Genomic DNA, 19827 nt, shown 5'->3' with positions numbered 1-19827 from the left:
CCCCCACCCCCACTCCCGCCCCCGTCTCCCCCAAACCCTAGCCTGGCCCCCACTGATTCCCTTATCTGCCCACTCCCAGCTGCCTCCCTGCTGGCTGAACTGTCGCCGCAGACTTCTGGGCCTGTGTCCCCTCCACGGGGATGGGGGAGGGAATGGGGTGAGGTCTGGCCTCAGAGCCTCAGGGTTTCTAGCTCTGGATGGAGGCAGGGCTCTGAGGTGCCCCATTTCCCACCCTCTACTTCTCTTCCTGAGCCCTTTGTCACTTCCAGGAATAAAGGAATGAGGTGTGAGTCCAACAGCCCCAGCCTGCCCTTCCCTCTGAGGACAAATTTCCCTACCTTGCTCCCAACATTGCACTTGCTGTTTCTAATAATAACAACAATGATGACAGTCATCGTTTACAGAGCTCACCATTTATGGTGTGTCAGGCAAGCCCTGTCCTCAGTGGTACATTCGATGTGGGGCATCTATGATTACACCCATTTTCTAAAGAAACTGAGGCTCAGGGGTGTTTTGTCCAAGAATCATGCAACAAATCAGTGTCAGAGCTGAGACAAGAACCCACGGCCGCGGATGAACATATTCATTTCTCAGCACCTACTCCCAGTCTGGAAGATGGGGGTGATTATACACACTTACACCACACGGATTTGGTGAGAATGGGATAAAATTATGCTTGGAAAGCTCTTAGCACAGTGACTGGGGTTGCTCAACGAACAATGCTGCTGCTGCTATTATAATTATTACATTAATGCTAGTAAAACTATTAGTATCAGAATTAGTGTTATTATCATTATTGTTCTTGTTAGAATTAGAATAATAATTACTAGTTTTAGAATTATGGGACTAGCTGGTTAAATCAGTTATAAGACCAAGGTCAAGTGTTTGGATCCCCGTACTGGCCAGCCACTAAAAAAAGAAGAATTAGTATTAGTAATAGTATTAATAATAGTATTAGTGTTAGATTAGAATTAGTATTATTATTAGATTAGTATTCTATTACTATTAAAATTAGCACTAGTGCTAGTATCAACATTAGAATTAATTTTAGTATTACTATTGGTGTTAGCATACTATTAGCATTAGTACTAGTATTAGTAGAGTTAGGAAGGGCTGAGTACTATCCTTATACAGTAGGTACTCTTATTAAATAAATAAGAATATTTAACATTTATTGAGGTTTCAGGTTCAAGTGAGTTAAAATCACTTAACATGGATTAAAACTTAAGTCTCCCCATCACCCTATGTAGTTATTATTATTACCCTATTTTTACAGATGTGGAACTGAGGTCCAGAGGGGATAGTAACTCATTCAGTCACTTGACCAGTTGGCGCTTAGGGAAGTCTGTGAACAAGGTGGGCTGGCTCCAGAGTCCATGTCCTGAGACCACTGCCACTTAAGTCATAGCTGTCTCTGTTGGTGTTCTTCTTACAAATGAAGGCTCAGTATGGGGGTGTAGCACACAGCAGGAGCTCAATAAATGGGAAGTCGTGGCCTTGCTTTCTTTTCTTCTCAAACTTCCCATTTTGCATATGAGGACACTGAGGCTCAGAGGGGTAAGATGAGAATGGTAAACTCCCTCTGAGGTGGGCCAGTGGGCGAGCAGACCCCACTGACTGGGGCTCCATCCTTGCCGTCTGTAGGTCTCAGTCTCCCCACCTGTAGAATGGGTGGTCAGGAGAGCTCCCTGTCCCATGGAGTTCCAGGGCCATGACTGGGGAGTCTTACCTCCTGTCCTACGGGGACCCAAGTTGGACACCTACTGTGTGCATGTGTGTCAGATGATTTTATATGAAGAAAGTGCTCAGAGCAGGCTAGGCACAGGTCTATGTCAGTATGAGAAACTGTGGTTGTCGTTAATATTTGGGGGAGGTGGGGTAGACAGGAGGGTGGGGGCTGGGGTACAGAGGCCCAGCAACCCTCTGGGGTCCATTGCAGTGGGCTGAGGGCAGAGCCACAGGCCACATAGACCCACGTCAATCCATATCCCCCTGTCCCATCTGCCCCGCACCGCCTGCCCAGGACTTATCCCAGGCTGCCTCCTGGGGTCTCATGAACTTCCTCTCAGGCTCTGCTTCTGAATCTCTGTCTCTGTCCCCTTCTCTACAACATTGTCTCTGTCTCCCTTCTCAGTTTCTTCACTTGCGTCCCTGGCCTCTGTCACTTTCAGGTTTTACCTTTTGCCTCCTGTCCATCTCTGTCTCTCGTTCTCTCTTTGCCTCTCTCTACAGATCTGTCTTTAACTGTCTCTGGCTCTCTCTGGGTGTCCCACCTTCTCTTTTTGTCTTTCCTTTCTTTCTGTGCCCTCTCCCTGCCTCCTTCCACCTCTCTCTCTCTCACACACACACTTTCTGTGTCTCCCCATTTCCATGTCTCTCCATCTGTCTCTGTTTCTGTTCCTGTCCCTGTCTCTCTGCCTCTCTCTGTCTCTTCTTCTCTATCCCCTTCTCTTCCCTACCCTATCCCACTCCTTGAGGACCCACAGAGGAACCAACCCCAGGTCCCACCTCATTTTCCCGCCTCCAAGGCAGCATGGCGGGCAAGAAGTTAAGGCTGCTGTCCTTGGGTGCCCCCCCCATACCCCGCCCCCATCTCAAGACAGCCTGTTACTGCTGCGGCGTCAACAGCCACTGTCGCATCCATCTGATAAGACTTATCTGCTACGCCAGGGCAGGCCAGAGCTGGCGTAAGCCCTAGTGGGGCGCTGAATGAGTATGCCCCTGCCTCCAGCCAGCCTTGGCTGGGCCTGGGTCATCAAGGCGTCCCACAGGCTCTGGTTCCAATTACACCGAACCTCTCTGAGCCTCATTTTTCTCACCTGCAAAATGGGTACAACCACATTTCTTTTCTCCCTGTGGCCAGGAGGACTCATATGTAAGGGTCCAGCCCATACCTGGCCCAGCACACAGTAAGGGCTTTACTCACTGAAAAGCCCAGTGGAGTCACGAAACCCTGTCTGCTATTTTCATTCATCTTGGTTTCAGCCCATTTCGCTTGGCTGGACACTGAAGTCCATGGGAGCCCAAATTGAGTAGGGTCCAAATATCTATGGGGTGAGCAGGCAGGGTGGAGGAGGTGCCCCAGTACCCAAGAGGTGCCCCTGAAGCAGGGGGCCCACCCTCTCCCCTAGACCGCCCCACCCACTGGGGCACCAGCCACTCCCTGAGGAGGAGGGAGGAGGAAGAGGGGAGGAGGGAGGGAGGGAGGAAGGGAGCCTCAAAGGCCAAGGCCAGCCAAGACACCCCCTGGAATCACACTGAGCTCACCACATCCCCAAGGCGGCTGAACCTTCCGCACCAACCCAGGTCAGTCTCAGCTCCCAAGGAGCCCCCAGCAAGGCAAACCCCGGGCCTACTGCCCCTAACCTCATGGCTACTCCCCGACCCTGCTGCAGAACTACAGAGGAAGAGGGGAGGAGGGAGGGAGGGAGGAAGGGAGCCTCAAAGGCCAAGGCCAGCCAAGACACCCCCTGGAATCACACTGAGCTCACCACATCCCCAAGGCGGCTGAACCTTCCGCACCAACCCAGGTCAGTCTCAGCTCCCAAGGAGCCCCCAGCAAGGCAAACCCCGGGCCTACTGCCCCTAACCTCATGGCTACTCCCCGACCCTGCTCCAGGGTCTCCAACCCACCACTGGTCCCCAAAGTGTCAGCCACCCCTGATTCCCTTCACAACTCCTCTGTCTTTCCAATCCTCATCTCTACTCTAAATCTACCCCCAAACCCCACTTCTCTCTGCCCTGAATCCCTCCCACTCCTTCCAAGATATCTGCTTCCCTGATCCCTTAATTTCACTCTACATACCCCCAGGTCTGTCTCCCCTAAACACCTACTCTGCCCCCACAAAATATGCCTTCATCCCCCAAAATCCTATCTCTGCCCCAGATCTGATTTCCACTGACGCAGACTTATCTCTGTCTCCCTGAGTTCTCCCCCAAACCTCACTTTTATTGCCCCAAGGCTATTTCTGCTTCCAAACCCCTTATCTGCTCCACAACACCCTTGTCTCTCCCCCAAACTCTCTGATCCCCCAAACCTGTCTCTGACCCGCCAAACCCTAGCTCCATCCTCTTAACCCCACCTCTGCCTCTCAAACCCTGTATTTGTTCCCTGTGACTTCTCTCTGATTTCCCCAAATGGTTTTTTCTCCCAACCTGCTCAACAAAATGTCTTTGTAACTCTGAACACCAAGTCTACTCCCCCAAAATCTGTTCTGCCACATGAACCCTCATGTCTGCCTTCCCTAAACTCTATCTTAGCCCTAAAACATGTCTCTGTCCCCCGAATCCCTCTGGCTCCAAATCTTTCTCTACCCCAATTCCATCTTGGCTTCTTGAACTCCTCCTGTGTTCCCATAGCCCATCTCTAATCATCAGCCACATTTCTGTCTGCACAAACTAATCTATGACTCCTAAACTCCATCTCTGCTCCAGCAAAACCCTTGGGCAACCCCCCATCCCAAACCTTTCTTCAACCTTCAGAATCTGTCTCTGACCCTGAAAGTACATCTCTAACTTTTCAACTTTATCCCTGACTCCCAAACTTCACCTCTGATTCCCCAACCTTGTCTCTATTTTCCTATTTCTGAACCCAAAGTGTCTCTGAACCTCCAAGCTTTCTCTGCTCCTCAAACCCCATATTTGCTTCTCCCAAACTCCACTACTACACCCCAAACCTCTGATTCCTCAACCCCATATCTGACCCTCAAGCTCCACCTCTAACCCCCCAAACCCCATATCTGCCCCCCAGACCCTATGTCTGCTCCCTTCAGTCCTGTGAGACCCTCCCTTGAGGGCTGGGACAGGGATGTTACCTGGGGTGAGGGGCTGGGGCCGAGGGAGAGTTGAGAGTGCCAGGCTGCTGCCTGCCTGCTGTTGGGGCAGCACTCACTCTAGTGGGGCAGCTGATAAGGAGCTTTCATATCCCCCAGCCTCGAGATAAACTTTATCTCTCTCCGGAGAGTGATAACTAGGGGTGGGGGGGCTGGGCCCCTGCCACAGGAGGGGTGGGCAGCCATGGACTTGCCAAGGTGAGAGATGCCGGGGTGGGCGGCAGTGGGGCTGAAGGGAGACTATGGGGGGTAGAGACTATGAAGGGAGACTAAGGTGAGTATAAGAGAATGAGGGAATAGTGGTGATAGAGAAAGAAAGAGAGCAAGAAACAAACAGTGAGACAGAAAAGGGAGGGAAAAACAAAGAGAGATGGGGAGAAAAAGAGACAGAAACACAGAGACAGAGAAAAAGAGCAAGAGACATGAAGAGAGGGAAAGGAGAAACAGACAGAGAGACAGAGGCTCAAAGAAAGAGTAAGAGACAGAGAGACAGCAAGAGAGAGGGAGACCCAGGAGCAGAAAAGGAGAGACAGGAATGCAAACAGCGAGAGATCTCCACAGATAGAACTGTGGAGAGACAGAGACTAACAAAGGATTAGAGACAGAGAGGGAAGAGATGGAGGCCAAAATGGCAAAGCAGGACACTCCCTCCAGGGAGGGACAGTGGGAACCCTGAGTCCGAGGAGGTGGTGGTAGTGGGCATGGCCACAGGCCTGTGTCTTTCTTAGCACAACTCCAACCTGGGCCCAACCCTCAGCCCATCTACACCACCGGTCATGTAGGTGAGTGTGGGGGTGGTTTGAAGGTGGCCTTCACTCCATCTCCATCACTCCATTCTACAGGCAGGGAAACTGAGCAGTCAGACGCAGGGGCAGGTTTCTCACCTCCTTGTCCTGGGCTGTGTGCACTAGGGTATGGTCAGGGATATGGGAATAGTAAGAGAGGCATGGAAATAAGGTCAGAGGGCCCAAAGAGAAACAGAGGGAAGAAACAAATAAGCAGAAAGAGACAGAGTGGGAGAGATGCAGAAATGTTCAGAGACAGATGAGTGGAGAGTAAAGAAAGAGAGACACATTGAGAGAGAGAAAAACACAAAGAGCGAAAGAGACAGAATTAAAGATGGAGAGAGACAGAGAGACATGGAAAGACAGAGAAAGGGAGGGAAAACATTAGACATTTGTAAAAGCACAGAGAGAGAGGGAAGACACATCACAGAAGCATAGAAGATAGGGGAGAAGTACAGAGTCAAATTGGAGGAGAAACAGTCAGGGGAAAAGAGATCCAGGGAGACAGAGAAGCAGAGACAGAGCTACACACAAGACAAGCCAGAGGCAAAGGGTCATCTCACAGGTCTTAGCTCAGCTCTGTCACCACTTCCAATATAGCACATGGGGAAACTAAGGCCTGGGAATGGTGGGAACTGAAGGAGCCTGAAAGCAGAACTACAGCAGACCTCTCCAAGGGAGAGGGTATGGGTAGAGGGAACAACTCCCACCTCTCACCCTCCTTAGAGGAAGCCAGTGGCCTTGAGGCGATTTCAAAAGTTGGGCGGGGATGGCAGAGATAAGCAGTGGGGGGTACTGACCCCCCCCATGGGGCAGGGAGGAACTGAGGGGGCCTTCTGTCTGCAGACCCAACAGAGGTGGGGGAGGAGGAGTCAAGCCGGAAACCATGGGGTTTCTGAGAAAGTCAGAGGGCAAGATGCAACAGATAGGGATGAAGTTGGGGAGCACGGAAGGGTGAACCCCAAGGTTCTGGAGGTAGTAGCCAAGGGGTTCAAGGGACCCTGGTTCTGCACCCCATCCCAGCCCCACACAGCCTCTTCTAGAGGGGGAGGGAAGCAAGGCTGGGGGGCAGGGGGAGAATAAGAAGAGGAAGTGGGGGAAGAGGAGATGAGGAAAGAGAAAACGATGAGCAGAAAAGGATAGCAAAGAAGAAGAGGAGAAGGATGAAGAAAAAGAGGGGAGGGGAAAATGAGTAGGAGGAGGAAAGAGGACTGGAGGAGTACATGTAGACAGGGAAGAGGGAAATAAGATGCATGAGAAAGGAGGAGGGAAGAGGAGGGAAAGGATGAGGAGGGAGAGGAGGAGGAGGGAGAGGAGGGAGAGAAGAGAAGAGAACAAGGAAGAGGGGGAATGGGAGAGGAAAGGAGGAGGGCAAGGAGGAAATGGAGAGGTGGGGGAGTAGAAAAAGGAGGAGGAAGAGGAGAATGAGGAAGGAGTGGAAAGAAAAGGAAGAGGGAAGAAGAGGAGGAGAAAGGAGAATTGAGTGAGAGAGGAAGGGAAGAGAAGAGATGGGAGTACAGATGGGAGGAGGACAGATGGGAGGAAGGGAGGAGGAGGAGAAGGGCAAGAGAAGAAAGAAAAGAGGGAATGGGAGGGAGGAAGAGGAGGGGAAGAAAGAGGAGAAGGCAGAGAAGGGAGCAAATGAGAGTAGAGGAAGAGGAGAGGAAAGACAAATGGGGAAAGAAGAGGAAACGATGAAGAAGGTGAAAGGAGGGGAGGATAGGAAGTGAGAGGATGGAGGGGAAGACAAGGGAGAGGTGAAGGAATGGGAAAGGAGAAGAGGGAAAAAGGTGAGGAGGACAAGGGGAATGGGAAGGTGGAGAGGAATATGGAGACTGAAGAGGTGAGTGGAAGGAGGGGAAAGGTTAGAGGAGCAGGTGGAGAGGTAAGGGGAGCAGGATTTGTGTCTGAGGACCCCTCCTGTCCTCACAGGTTAAACACCAGAGGCCCCATGGAGTTTCCTGGCCTGGGGGCCCTGGGGCCCTCAGAGCCCCTGCCTCAGTTTATGGATCCTGCCCTGGTGTCCCCATCACCAGAGTCAGGGGTCTTCTTCCCCTCTGGGCCTGAGGGCTTAGATGCAGCAGCCTCGTCTACTGCCACGAGCACGGCCAGTGCAGCAGCTGCTGCACTGGCTTACTACAGGGATGCTGAGGCCTACAGACACTCTCCAGGTAACTCCATTGGATGTCTGTCTTAGCATTGTGGATGCTGTTGGGGTTGCCATGGAGATCCTTAGCCAAGGGGGAATCCCAGTAGGAGGTCATCTTGGAAAAGGGTGGAAGCTTTTCATATGGACGTGCTGAATACTTTCTCTAGTTAAGCCCAGACCTAGGAATTCCAATGTTCCTCAACCTGCCATACTGAGAAGCAATACTGGAAATATCCGGTGGTTGCCCTAGTTGTCAAGTGATCTGTGGGGCTCCAAATTACAACAGTCATCCTCAAAGCCCATTTGGAAATGGTTGGAAGTTATTGCAGATGCCATAGTGACCAGTGGTGCTCAGGACCCAGTGGCCAGCAGCTGTTCTGGCAACCTGTGGAAAGGTTGGAAACTTGGCCAACATGTTGGGGCTGTTGGGGACTGTAGCACCCTGAAAGTGGGATGACCTTAGACTGATCTCCCCTCTTTTTTCCTTCCTTCCCCTACCTGCCCCCCAACAGTCTTTCAGGTGTACCCATTGCTCAACTGTATGGAGGGCATCCCAGGGGGCTCACCATATGCTGGCTGGGCCTATGGCAAGGCAGGGCTCTACCCTGCCTCAACTGTGTGCCCTACCCGCGAGGCCTCACCTCCCCAGGCCCCAGAAGATCCAGACGGAAAAGGCAGCACCAGCTTCCTGGAAACCTTGAAGACAGAGCGGCTAAGTCCAGACCTCTTGACCCTGGGTCCTGCACTGCCTTCATCACTCCCCGTCCCCAGCAGTGCTTATGGGAGTCCTGACTTTTCCAGTACTTTCTTTTCTCCCACTGGGAGCCCCCTCAATTCAGCAGCCTATTCCTCCCCCAAGCTTCATGGAACCCTGCCCCTGCCTCCCTATGGTGAGGGCCTCAAAAAGGGACAGGGAGTTTGAAATGTGGGGTGGGGGGAGGATGGCCCAAGGCAAAGTTGAGCTGAGCCAGTCTCCCTCTTCCCCTCTGTCCACCCCACCAGAGGCCAGGGAGTGTGTGAACTGTGGAGCAACAGCCACTCCACTGTGGCGGAAGGACAGGACAGGCCACTACCTATGCAATGCTTGTGGCCTCTATCACAAGATGAATGGGCAGAACAGGCCCCTCATTCGGCCTAAGAAGCGCCTGGTAAGACTGCAGGCCTGCCTCACCTTATACAGGAATCCCTATCCTCACATCACATAGAACCCTGTCTTCATCCCGTACAAGAACCCACATCCTCCCATTGTATAGGAACTCCTGTCCTCATACCTGCAGGAAACTACTGCCTGCCACCTTTATAGGAACCCCTGTTCTAATGCTGTATTGAAACCCTTGCCCTCATCCTGCATAGAAATCCCTGCCCTCACCCTGCATAGGAACCCATACCTGACACTGTACAGAAACTACCACTCTTTCCCCATATAGGAACTTCTGCCCTGGTCCTATACAAGAACTCCTATCCTCAACTTACCCTTATAGGCTTGTCCTCAAACCATACAGAAACCTTTGCCCTCACACTGCATAGCAGTGTTTTCATCCTTGGCTTCACACTGGAATCACCCTGGTTCCCTTCCCCAAGATGTGCTGATTTAATTGGAGTAGGGTAGTGCCTGAACATCAGGATTGTTTTTTAACCCAAGTGATTCCAATATAAGGCCAAAGTTGAGAACCACTGATGTAGTCCCCAATAGAATACAAAACAAAAAAACCCTATTCCAGACAGGAACTCTTGTCCTTGCCTCATACCAAATCCTCAGGCATCACCCTGTAAATGCCCGTCCTTGCCCTGTGCAGGAAGTCCTGCCTTCAACCTGACCCTCACCTCTTGGGTGACAGGAGGCCCTGTGAGCCCTTTATCCCCACTTCCACCTCCCCAGGGCACTGATCTCACATCTTGTCTCCAGATTGTCAGCAAACGGGCAGGTACTCAGTGCACCAACTGCCAGACAACCACCACAACACTGTGGCGGAGAAATGCCAGTGGAGATCCTGTGTGCAATGCCTGCGGCCTCTACTACAAGCTACACCAGGTGACGCCTGCTCCATAGAGCCTCCCTCCTGTTTTCCCCTCCTCACTGTTCTTGTTCTACCCTGAGTCTTCTCTTCCCATAACCATTCCTCCTCTCTTTCCCCCCCTCCCTCTCCCTTCCTCACCTTTTGCTACCCTTTCTCCCTCCTTTCTATTTCTCCCTTCTCTCTTCCCTCCTTCTTTCTTCCTTCTCTATTCCCTCCTCCCTCCCTCCATCTCCTTCCTTCTTCCACTCCCTCCTCTCTTCCTCCTCCATCTCCTGGCTCCTTCCCCTACTCTTTTCCCCACCTCCAGTCATCAGCTCACTTCTACTCTACTGCCCTAGACCTTGGGCAGCTCTCATCAGCGTTAGAGGTTTTCCCAAACCCAGGACCTCACAACCTCAGGATTCCTCGGGACCATCTCTGGGCCACACCTGGGGAGCATTCCCCAAGTCCTTGAACCAATTACCTGTTCTTAAAGAAATGGGGTGGAGGGGACATCCCTGGGCAAGACATAGAGAAACAAGGTCTGGAGTTGGGAAATACCCATGGCCTCTCTTTTGGCAGGTGAACCGACCACTGACCATGCGGAAGGATGGTATTCAAACTCGAAACCGCAAGGCATCTGGAAAAGGGAAAAAAAAACGGGGGTCGAGTCTGGGAGGTACAGGAGCAGCCGAAGGACCAGCTGGCAGCTTCATGGTGGTGGCTGGGGGCAGCAGTAGTGGGAATTGTGAAGAGGTGGCCTCAGGCTTGACACTGGGCCCCCCAGGTACTGCCCATCTATACCAGGGCCTAGGCCCCGTGGTGTTGTCAGGGCCTGTTAGCCACCTCATGCCTTTCCCTGGGTCCCTGCTGGGCTCACCCACAGGCTCCTTCCCCACAGGCCCTGTGCCTCCTACCACCAGCACTACTGTGGTAGCTCCACTCAGCTCATGAGGGCACATCACATAGCCTCAAGCACTGCTCCTCTTATAGCCAGCAGTGTGTGCAATCCCACTCCCCGGGCTCCAGACACCCCCCGGCCTGGACCTTCAAAGCTTTTGTAAAGTAAAATCACCAAAGTCCTGACATTAGAGGTGTGAGTTTGTGTGTGACTGACTCAACAGTAGTGTCAGGCGAGGTGTATAGCAGTGTCTGGAGTTCTTTGATGACAGTGTATGGCTGCAATGTACGACCATGTGAGGCTGGGTGAGGTGGCACATGTGACACTTCATGATTGAGGGTTATGATGTGCGATTGCAACAGTGTAAGTGAAACTTTGTGTGATAGCAACTGGGTGGTTCCATACATCATGGTGAGAGATGGTGTGTAACCTGCTGACTATGGGGGTGAGGGGAGTGAGATGGTGTACTAGTCCATTTCTGTTGCTTATAACAAAATAATGGAACTGGGTACTTTGTAAGAAAATTAAATTTATTGCTTACAGTTTCAGAGGCTGGGAAGTCCACAGTGCAGTGAACATATCTGGTGAGGGTCTTGATGGTGGCAACAGCGACCCATGGGTCTCACACTGCAAGATGGTGGAAGCAGAGAGAGCAGAAACTAACCTCCTCATTCACTGTCTTTTTAAAGCCCTCCAAACCACGCCCATGATCACCATTTTTAATCCATTCACTATGGCATGGTCTTACAATCTAATCACCTCTTTAAGGCCCCAACTTTCAATTAACATGATAGGATTTCCCACCCTCTTAACACTGTCACAGTGGGGACCAAGTTTTGGGGGGGACACTCAATCCAAAGCAGATGGTATGTGTGCCACTGGGAAACTGCATGAGAGCACTGAAGTATGTGAGCCACAGTGGGTGATGAAGTGAGTGGGGCACGACTCTGGGTGATCGTGGAGACAGTGTGACAGCATATGCTGGGCACAGAATCTGGACTGATAAATATTGTTGGAATGCTGAACAAGAACTGCATGTGATCATGTGTGTGTCAGTCAGGATGTCTTTGTGGGTCTGGTAACAGCAATATTTCTCTGCAAGTCTCTGTGCATGTATATGGGTGTGCGTGTGTGTGCATATCATGTGAAATGTGCCACATCACGGTATCTGAGTAGCTGACGAGAGCAGCTCTGTGTACGTTTGCTGGTGAAGGCATCAATGTGCATAGTTCCAGAAGGTGTAAGTTAGGGACTCTCTTCCAAGGGACGAAAGACACATTCAGGAAAGGAAAGGGGGGAAGGGTGGGGCTGGAATGGCAGCTGGCAAGGTGAGAAGGCCAGAGAGTGGGGTCATCTGTGCATCTTCCTGTTAGTCACCTGTCCTCTCTCTCTTCTCTCTTTCTCTCTCGACCCAGCTCAGCCTGCAGCCCTGTAGAAAATGGTGGAGAATAAGCGGAAGAGTAGGAGGACAAAATAGCCCCTGGAAGTGATATTTAGACCCTATAGGTGGAGAGTTCCACACAGTGCCAACTCCCTCCCCAATCCTACTGAGCTGGGTGAACTGCTCCCCTCAGAGTGGAATCTGTTCTTCAACTTAACAATTAAATGGGAGCATACTCCGAGTCACGTGACATCCTAAGCCACACAGCTGGTGGCAAGGGGCAGAGTCCATGTGCTCAGCCTCTACACTACTCAGCTGCCCCCCACAGCAAGCTGCACCATTTACTGAGTGCTCACCGTGTGTCAGGCAACAGGCTGGGAGGCTTCAGCTGCTTTAGTTTATTAACACCTGAAAAAAGAAAAAACTACTCTGAGGAAAGTATACTAATATTCATTTTACTAATGAAAAGGTGAGGCTCAGAACTGATGAGTAACCTGCCCTGACCACACCAAGTTTAAGGAGTGCATTTTGGATGGGGTGACAGCCCCACTCCCACCCACCGCAGCAAATGAATACTGCTCACACTTCATTCAGCTACTTCACTTTATGGCTTCTTCCCCAGAGCCCCAGACGTGGGGGCTGCGGGAGCCCGAAGATGCTGAACATATTATGGGTAAGCAGCTGTCCTCCACAGAACAACACCCAATCAGCTAGTCGCCACTGAGTAGCCCACTGCAGGATCACAGTAGGCTACACTATTGTGGTGGTTGTCCAGAAAGGCCCTGACCCTGTAAAAGCTGCCTGCTTGGCCTCGCCATAGAAGCCCAGCCCTCACACCCAGGAGGAGCCCCTGTCCTCATCTTGAACAGAAACCCCTCTCAGAACCTGTGCTGGACCTTGTTCAAGAGCCACGGGCCTCCCCCTTATAAGAACAGCTGCCCTAGCCTGGTACAGGAGGCCAGCTCTGAAACCCTAAGGGAAACCTTTATCTAATTATTAACAGGAAACCCATCCTGATCCTGGACAGGAACACCAGCTCTCACCTCATATAGGAGGAACCCCTGTCCTCCCCCAGTACAGGAACCTCTCTGCTTTACCCTGGTTAGGAATCTCTGAACCCACACTGTAAGAAAGTCCCCGCACCACCCAACAGGAACACCTGTCCTGATCCTCTACACGAGCCTTGATCTCTCTATAGAAATCCTGTCTTGACCTCAGACAGAAACACCTCTGTCCACACACTGTGTTGCAGCCCTGCCCTCCAGGTAAACACCTCACTCACAATAAACCTAGTTCTGAACCATGGACCCAGCTCTCTCTCCACAGAAATCCCTGTCCTCAACCTTTTCAGGTATCTGATTGCATGTGGAAGCCCCTGCCTTCACTGTTGGCAATGACCTCTGACATCGCCCTGCACAACAATCTCTGATCTCATACCCTACCCTGCAGAGTGCACAGGAATACACGATCCAACTCTCAACATGAACCTCTGTCTTGAACTTGTATAGAAAACCCTTTCCTGATTCTGTGGCAAGGACGCCTGTCCTGACCCTCTATTTTAAGACCCAACCGCATTCTATACAGGCACGTCTGGCCTCACCTGGTACAGGAGCCCCTGCTCACTGGACAGGTGCCATTTCCTGATGCCATAGAAGGCTCCCTGTTCTCAGACTGCATTAGTTCCACTGCCCTGACCCTCTTCAGGAAGTCTGGCCTTATAACTGTACCAGAACCTCCGACTGGACTCTGTAGAAAACCTTTCTCCTGAACCTCAACAGAAATCCTTTACTTTACTCATTTATAGAAATCTCTGTTCTGATCCTTTATAGAAATTCCTAACCTTACTCTCTGGACCCTGAACAGGAAGACCTGATGTGATTCTTTATAATAGCCCTTGCCCTGGCCTTGTCCTGTAAGCCCCACCCTCCCCCTGTATGGGAACCCCTGTCCAAACCCAACAGAAGAAGCAGTAACCCGAATCTCTGAAAGAACCAGTGTCCTAACTCTGCACAGGATCTTTGTCCTGACCCTGCACAGGACTACCCTCTACGACTCCTGGCAGGAACCTGTGCCCTGAGCTGGTACAGAAAACCCTGCCCTTACACTCAATAGGAACCTGTCATTTGCCTCTTTAGAGGAATGCAAGGAATGAACCAGTATAAAATCACCTACACTGTAGAGGAACCTCTGTTCTGACCTTGTTAAACAACCCATAATCTGAATCACCATGAACACCTGTGTAGAACCCATACAAGAACCCCTGGCCTAACCCCCAACAGGATCACTTGACCTGTCTGTCTCCAGGAACCTAACTGATTGTATGCAAAAATACCTGGCCTGATATGTTGTGATCTTCTCGCCTGACTGTCTACAGAAAACCACTCTCCTAGCCTCAAAAGGAACACATAACCTTAACCTACACAGGAAAAAATGCCTTTACACCCTTGGGGATCAATTTTCCAACGAATGAACTTTTGGGGGATACATTTGACCCACAGCAAGCACGAACCATCATATTTTCCTACAATCCTGCCATACCAGGTAATAGAATCATTCTCCTGACCCCAAACAGGAAACACTAACTGGATCCTACAGAGAAACCCCTATCCCTACACAGGAAAAGAATTCCTGTGCCAATGCTTTGAAGAGAATTCTCTATAGCAGTGTTGTCCAACAGAAATATAATGCAAGTCACATATGTAATTTGAAATTTCCATGTAGCCACATTAAAGAGAAAAAAGAAACTGATAAAATTAATTTTAATAAAATATTAACACATTTTTACTTTATCCAGTATGTCCAAATATTATGTCAAAACATAAGCAAAATTATTGAGATTTTAAATTTTTTATACTAAGTTTTTGAAATCTGGTGTGAATTTTTCACTTATAGCACATCTCAAATTAAACTAGCCACATTTCAAGGATAGTAGCCACGTGTGGCTAGTGGCTACCATATTGGAAACTGTAGGTCTGTGGAGTCTATAGAATCCTGCAGTAGACACTGCCATAGGCTCATCGAAACCTGTTTCCTTTCTTCCTGAGCTCACTCTATCTATTCCAACCTCTTCTGCAGTTAGATGTGAACGTGTGACAGTTTTGACCAATGGAGTACAGGCAGAAGTGACATACACCACTTCCAGGCCTGGCCCATAAAAACCTCTCATGCAATCCTCTACTCTCTCTCTTTCCCCATCTACCAACTGAATAATGAGAACTCCAAGGACCTAGAGAAGAGTAGAGTCACAAAATAGAAGTTGCCTTGGTCCATGAATGATCAGTAGTAAATATTCAGATTAGATTTTGTATGAACAAGAAATAAACATTTGTTAAGCCCATGAGATTCTGGATTTGGTTGTTTCAGCAGCTAGCATAATTTAGCCTAATTAATAACAATCTTTACCTGAATCTTGACTTAAACACCTGATCTAAATGTCTATATGAACACAAGCTCTGAACCTGCAGAAACACCTGTACTAGGACCAGTACCTGGACCAGTACTAGACCACCTGATCTATTTGTTGTAACCTGTCATAATGCAGTCTAAGAAGCCCCATCCTGAATTTGTACAAGAATCCATAGTCTGGAGCTCTCTAGAAACTACTGTCTTGTCATATATAGAAATCCCTGCTTGATTCAGTAAAGGAACAACACTATAGAACTATAGAAATCCCCATCCTCACTCTGTCCAGAAAATTTGCTTGACCCACTAGAGAAACACCAGAAGTGACCTGACCCTGCCGGTGAATCCCTGTCCTCACACCTCACACAAAAGTAATATGTCTCCTCACGGAACCCCTGCCCTCATCCTGTAAAATAATCCCAGCCAGATAAATGAAACCAAGGACTGACACTCTACAACAGGGATCTGCAAACTATGGCCTTCAGGCCAAAGCCAGACTTCAGATGTTTTATATTTTTAAAGGGAAAAAAGAAGGAAAAAGAATATGCCACAGAGACCATATGTGACCTGCAAAGCCTAAAATATTCATTACTGGCTCCTTATAAAGTTTGCTGACCTCCTGCTCTACAGGAACCTCTGTTTCGATTGTGCAGAAAAATGGGCCTCAGCCCTTTACAAGACTTCCTACTCTATTTTGCAGGCATCACAACTCCAGAATGTTCCTCAGCGTGTATCAGTGTACTCATGTTTTCTTTGGTGTGTGCAGAGGTTTAAATGTCTTAGGTGTGTGACCCTCTTGTACTGAGACAAAAGAGGTTCAGATAGGAAAAGACTGGAAGGAAAGTGGAGGCTGGAACTGGCATCTCCAAGTGAGTCAGAGGACCCAGCTACTGGGCGGTGGGGCTGTCAATCTGTTAGTCAGCGATGCTGAACCCCAGCCCGCTTATCTCTCTCCCGCTTATCTCTCTGGCCCCAGCTTTCGGCCCGGTAGGAAATGGTGGAGAATGAGAGAGTGAGATTAGGAGGACAAACCGGCCTCCTGTGGGGCTATTTAGACATTTAGACACCGGGTGGGAGTTGTGGGGGGCGGGCACAAGGACGGCTCCCTCTACTCCCCAGACACACACATGCTTTTTTTTTTTTTTTAAGATGTCCGGTAAGGGGATCTTAACCCTTGGCTTGGTGTTGTCAGCACCACACTCAGCCAGTGAGCGAACTGCCCATCCCTATATAGGGATCCGAACCCAGGGCCTTGGTGTTATCAGCACCGCACTCTCCCGAGTGAGCCACGGGCCGGCCCCTTCTATTACAGCTTGGGAGCAGAGGTTAACCGGTGGAGGGGGCAGATGGGGAGAGCTGCCGCCCATGAGAAACTCCCCTCCCGGAGTCCATTCTGGCCCCGGGCACTATTATTATCACAATTTTCCAGATGAGGAAACTGAGCACAGAGCTGTTCAGTAACTTATCCAAGGTCACATGGCGAAGTCCCGTAACCTGTTTCCTTATCTGCAAAGCAGCCTTAATCATGGGAACTACCTCATAGAACTGTGGCTTACAACAATGCCTGTCACATAACACTGGCTATCATTACCATTACTTGCCTCCACTAAGACTCCTTCCACCCTACCACCCGTTTTCGCAGCGGAATATTAATAGCTAACATTCCACGAGTGCTTCCTGTGCACCGTAGTGAATATTAACTCAGAAAATCGTCACAACATTTATCACCATCGCTACTCCCATTTTGGCCGCCACCAGCCATCGCCCAAGTGTCAACCTCGCTCACGGCCCAGCTACCAGCCCGCCCGCGCTACGTCACCACGGCAAGGCGCGCCGCGCGGGAAGCCCAGGGGAAGAGAAGACGCCCTGCCTAACTCATTCGCTTCCTTGATTGCTCTCGAGTCACCGCGCGGCAGAGTTGGCGCGGGTCCGGAGAGCTCCTGAGGTGACTGATGGACGGTGGCCCTGAGAGCCAGGACTATAGAGGCGGAAGCGGTGAGGGGGCAAGCTTGAGCCGGAGCTGCATCTCCAACCGTTGGCGCGCTCTTCACGCAAGCGCAGTGCGGCCCGCGTCGCGCCCGTACGCGTCGGCCTGCAGTCTGAGAGCTCGCGAGAGGTGTGTCCGCCGGGAGGAGCGCGGCCTTGAGACACAATCCCCGCTGTGGGCGGGACCTGGGTAGGCAGTAGAGAGACCCGGCCCAATGGAAAACAGGGACTCGGACACTCGCGGCCGCACAGGTCGCCAGGAATTTGACTGCGCGAGCCAGGGGCGGAGTTTGAGAAAGGAGCTGCGCCCAGTGAGTGGAGCTGACGGGATTTGGCGGTGTCGACGGTGGGGCGGGACGGGGGCGGAGGCTGGTGGGAGGCGGCTCGAGATTGGCGGAAGGGGCTCGTTGAAACGTTAGGAGTCGGATCTGGACAGGGGGTGGGGTCTGGTGGAGGGAAAGGAGCAGTCCCCTGAGGAGCGGGGCCGGTTGAAACGCTAGGGGCGGGATCTGGCGGAACGAAAGGTATCGGTCCGGCCCGATTAGGGGTGGAGTTAAGTGAGTCGTTCAGGGTGGAGTCGACGCCGCGGCTGGGGCTGGCTTGAGGGAAAGGGTGGGTGATTATCCTGGGAGATAGGCCGCAAAGGGCAGGTTTGTGAAGGGGCGGGGTCTGGGCGAGGCGTAGAGCAATGAAAAGGTCTGGGGCTTGGTAGAGTGGAAGGGGCGGTGACTGGCTGGAAAGGGCAGTCCCTAGAACGGACTGAGCCCGGGGGTTAATTGCTGAGTGAAAGGGCAAGACTGGTGAAAGAGAATAGTGGAAAAGGGGTGGAGTCTAGTGCAATGAGCCGGACCGGATGGAATGAACACCTCAGGCGACGGAGAGGGCCTTGAGAGAGGCGTTTAGAAGGCGGTGGGGAATGGGATAGCGTAAGTGATGGAATCCAGTATGGGGGTGGGGGCTAAAAGGGGGCAAAGTTCTGGGGTCCTCAGGGCACTCCAGTCCCCTCACAACCACCTCCACCCCCCCCAACCTCACCCCCAGACCCTCATCAGGGGCGAAGTCCCCCCGACCATGACCTCCACCGGCCAGGATTCCACCACAACCAGGCAGCGAAGGAGTAGGCACAAGCCCCAGTCACCCCCTCACGACTCCAGCGTCTCCTCGGTGAGGCCCCCAGACCTACTCTGATGAGTGGGGGCGGGGGGCAGAGCAAGTTGACTTTGCCCTGGACTCTGACCCTTCTCTGATTGGCAGAAGCGAAATGTTAAGAAGGGCGCTGTATCCCGCTCCAGCACCAATCTAGCGGAGGTGAAGAAGAAAGGCAAAGCGAAGAAGCTCAGCCAAGCACCCGAAGAAGACCTAGTCATGGGGCTGCAAGGGCTGGTGAGAGGAGCCTGGCCACAATTTAGCCTCCTGTGACATTCAAAACCCTGGGCAGTATGGGATGTTCCATCTGACTCAGGCCCTAAGTGGATCTGTGCCTCCCTTTTTTTCCCTGCAGGATCTGAACCGTGAAGCCAAGGCACTGGCTGGAACTGGCTTGGTGTTCGATGAGCAGCTAAATGAATTCCACTGCCTCTGGGATGACAGGTGAGACTGAGTACTTCAAGCTGTCCCCAAATCACACTTAGAGCCCGTTAGCAAGAACATATCCTTTCTTACACCACCCTGGAGACTGAAAGCAGATCATTTAGGGAGGTGGGAATCATACTGAAAGGGTTCTTCTCATTTAGCCAACAAACACTTATTGAGCACCTGCTGTGTATCAGGAGTTGGTGATACAAATGTGCCAAACAAGACAGGGTCCCTTCTTAGGGAGGTGATCGATGAGTTGGAGGACAGATCATTAGACAGCCAACAGCAGTATGAGGTGCTGAGTGAAGACTGACTTAAGACCAAGGGATTCAAGAGTGTTTCACAGAGGACCCTAGACTAGCATCAAGGTTTCCCAGAAGCCTTCCTTAAGGAAGAGACATTTGTGCTAAAGCAGGGTTACACCTCTCATTCGCTCTACTTTTCAAAAGAATCAGATTCTTTTGGCTCTATGTTTGGAATATATTTGGTATCTAACGTCTCCTCACCACCTCTACTGCCATGACCATCACCACTCACCTAGACTTGCAGAGGCCTCCTCACTGGTCTCTTGCCTCCAGCCTCACCCCTATTGTCTGTTCTCCACAAGCAGCCTAAACACTATGTATGAGATGATGTTCTTTCTCTAAAAATACCTCAAGGGCAGACTGTCATCCTCAAGGTAAAGTCCAAATTTTTCATCCTAGTCTCTAAGGTTTCATGTGATCTGGCTCCACTTCACCTTTCTGACCTCTTCATCCAATCTACCCCCCCCCCCCCCCCCCCCCCCCCCCCCCCCCCCCCCCCCCCCCCCCCCCCCCC

General features: G+C 51.2%; 2 protein-coding genes across 5 annotated transcripts in view; both read left to right on the top strand.

The window, feature by feature from the left end:
• Positions 1 to 3224: 3224 nt before the first annotated feature.
• Positions 3225 to 10849, top strand: GATA1 (GATA binding protein 1 (globin transcription factor 1)). Its single transcript, XM_008571441.1, has 6 exons — positions 3225 to 3306; positions 7550 to 7788; positions 8279 to 8656; positions 8769 to 8914; positions 9673 to 9798; positions 10346 to 10849. The coding sequence occupies exons 2-6, from the start codon at positions 7569 to 7571 to the stop codon at positions 10715 to 10717; spliced, it is 1242 nt and encodes a 413-aa protein (XP_008569663.1). The 5' UTR covers positions 3225 to 3306; positions 7550 to 7568; the 3' UTR covers positions 10718 to 10849.
• Positions 10850 to 17875: 7026 nt separating this feature from the next.
• The window catches only part of HDAC6 (histone deacetylase 6), a 20432-nt gene continuing 18480 nt past the window's right edge, over positions 17876 to 19827 (top strand). For 2 of the 4 annotated variants that reach the window (XM_008571440.1, XM_008571437.1), the window contains exons 1-4: positions 17876 to 17957; positions 18475 to 18597; positions 18688 to 18816; positions 18935 to 19023. In XM_008571440.1, the coding sequence (XP_008569662.1) occupies positions 18505 to 18597; positions 18688 to 18816; positions 18935 to 19023 (311 nt within the window). In that variant the 5' untranslated portion in view covers positions 17876 to 17957; positions 18475 to 18504. Of the gene's footprint in view, positions 17958 to 18020; positions 18046 to 18156; positions 18360 to 18474; positions 18598 to 18687; positions 18817 to 18934; positions 19024 to 19827 lie in introns of those variants that run through there. The other 2 variants (XM_008571439.1, XM_008571438.1) reach the window with 2 other exon arrangements.

This window comes from Galeopterus variegatus, unplaced genomic scaffold, assembly GCF_000696425.1.
Source record: "Galeopterus variegatus unplaced genomic scaffold, G_variegatus-3.0.2 Scaffold688, whole genome shotgun sequence".
Classification (NCBI taxonomy): Eukaryota; Metazoa; Chordata; class Mammalia; order Dermoptera; family Cynocephalidae; genus Galeopterus; species Galeopterus variegatus.
Note: the sequence above shows the minus strand (reverse complement) of the source record. Positions and strands in the feature narration are given on the sequence as shown.

Bases quoted from the DNA above. Each gene is read 5' to 3' on its own strand.
- GATA1 (XM_008571441.1), top strand. From the start codon at position 7,569: ATGGAGTTTCCTGGCCTGGGGGCCCTGGGGCCCTCAGAGCCCCTGCCT. The intron at 7,789-8,278 runs GTAACTCCATTG...GCCCCCCAACAG, and splicing joins GGCCTACAGACACTCTCCAG to TCTTTCAGGTGTACCCATTG. The intron at 8,657-8,768 runs GTGAGGGCCTCA...CCACCCCACCAG, and splicing joins CCTGCCCCTGCCTCCCTATG to AGGCCAGGGAGTGTGTGAAC.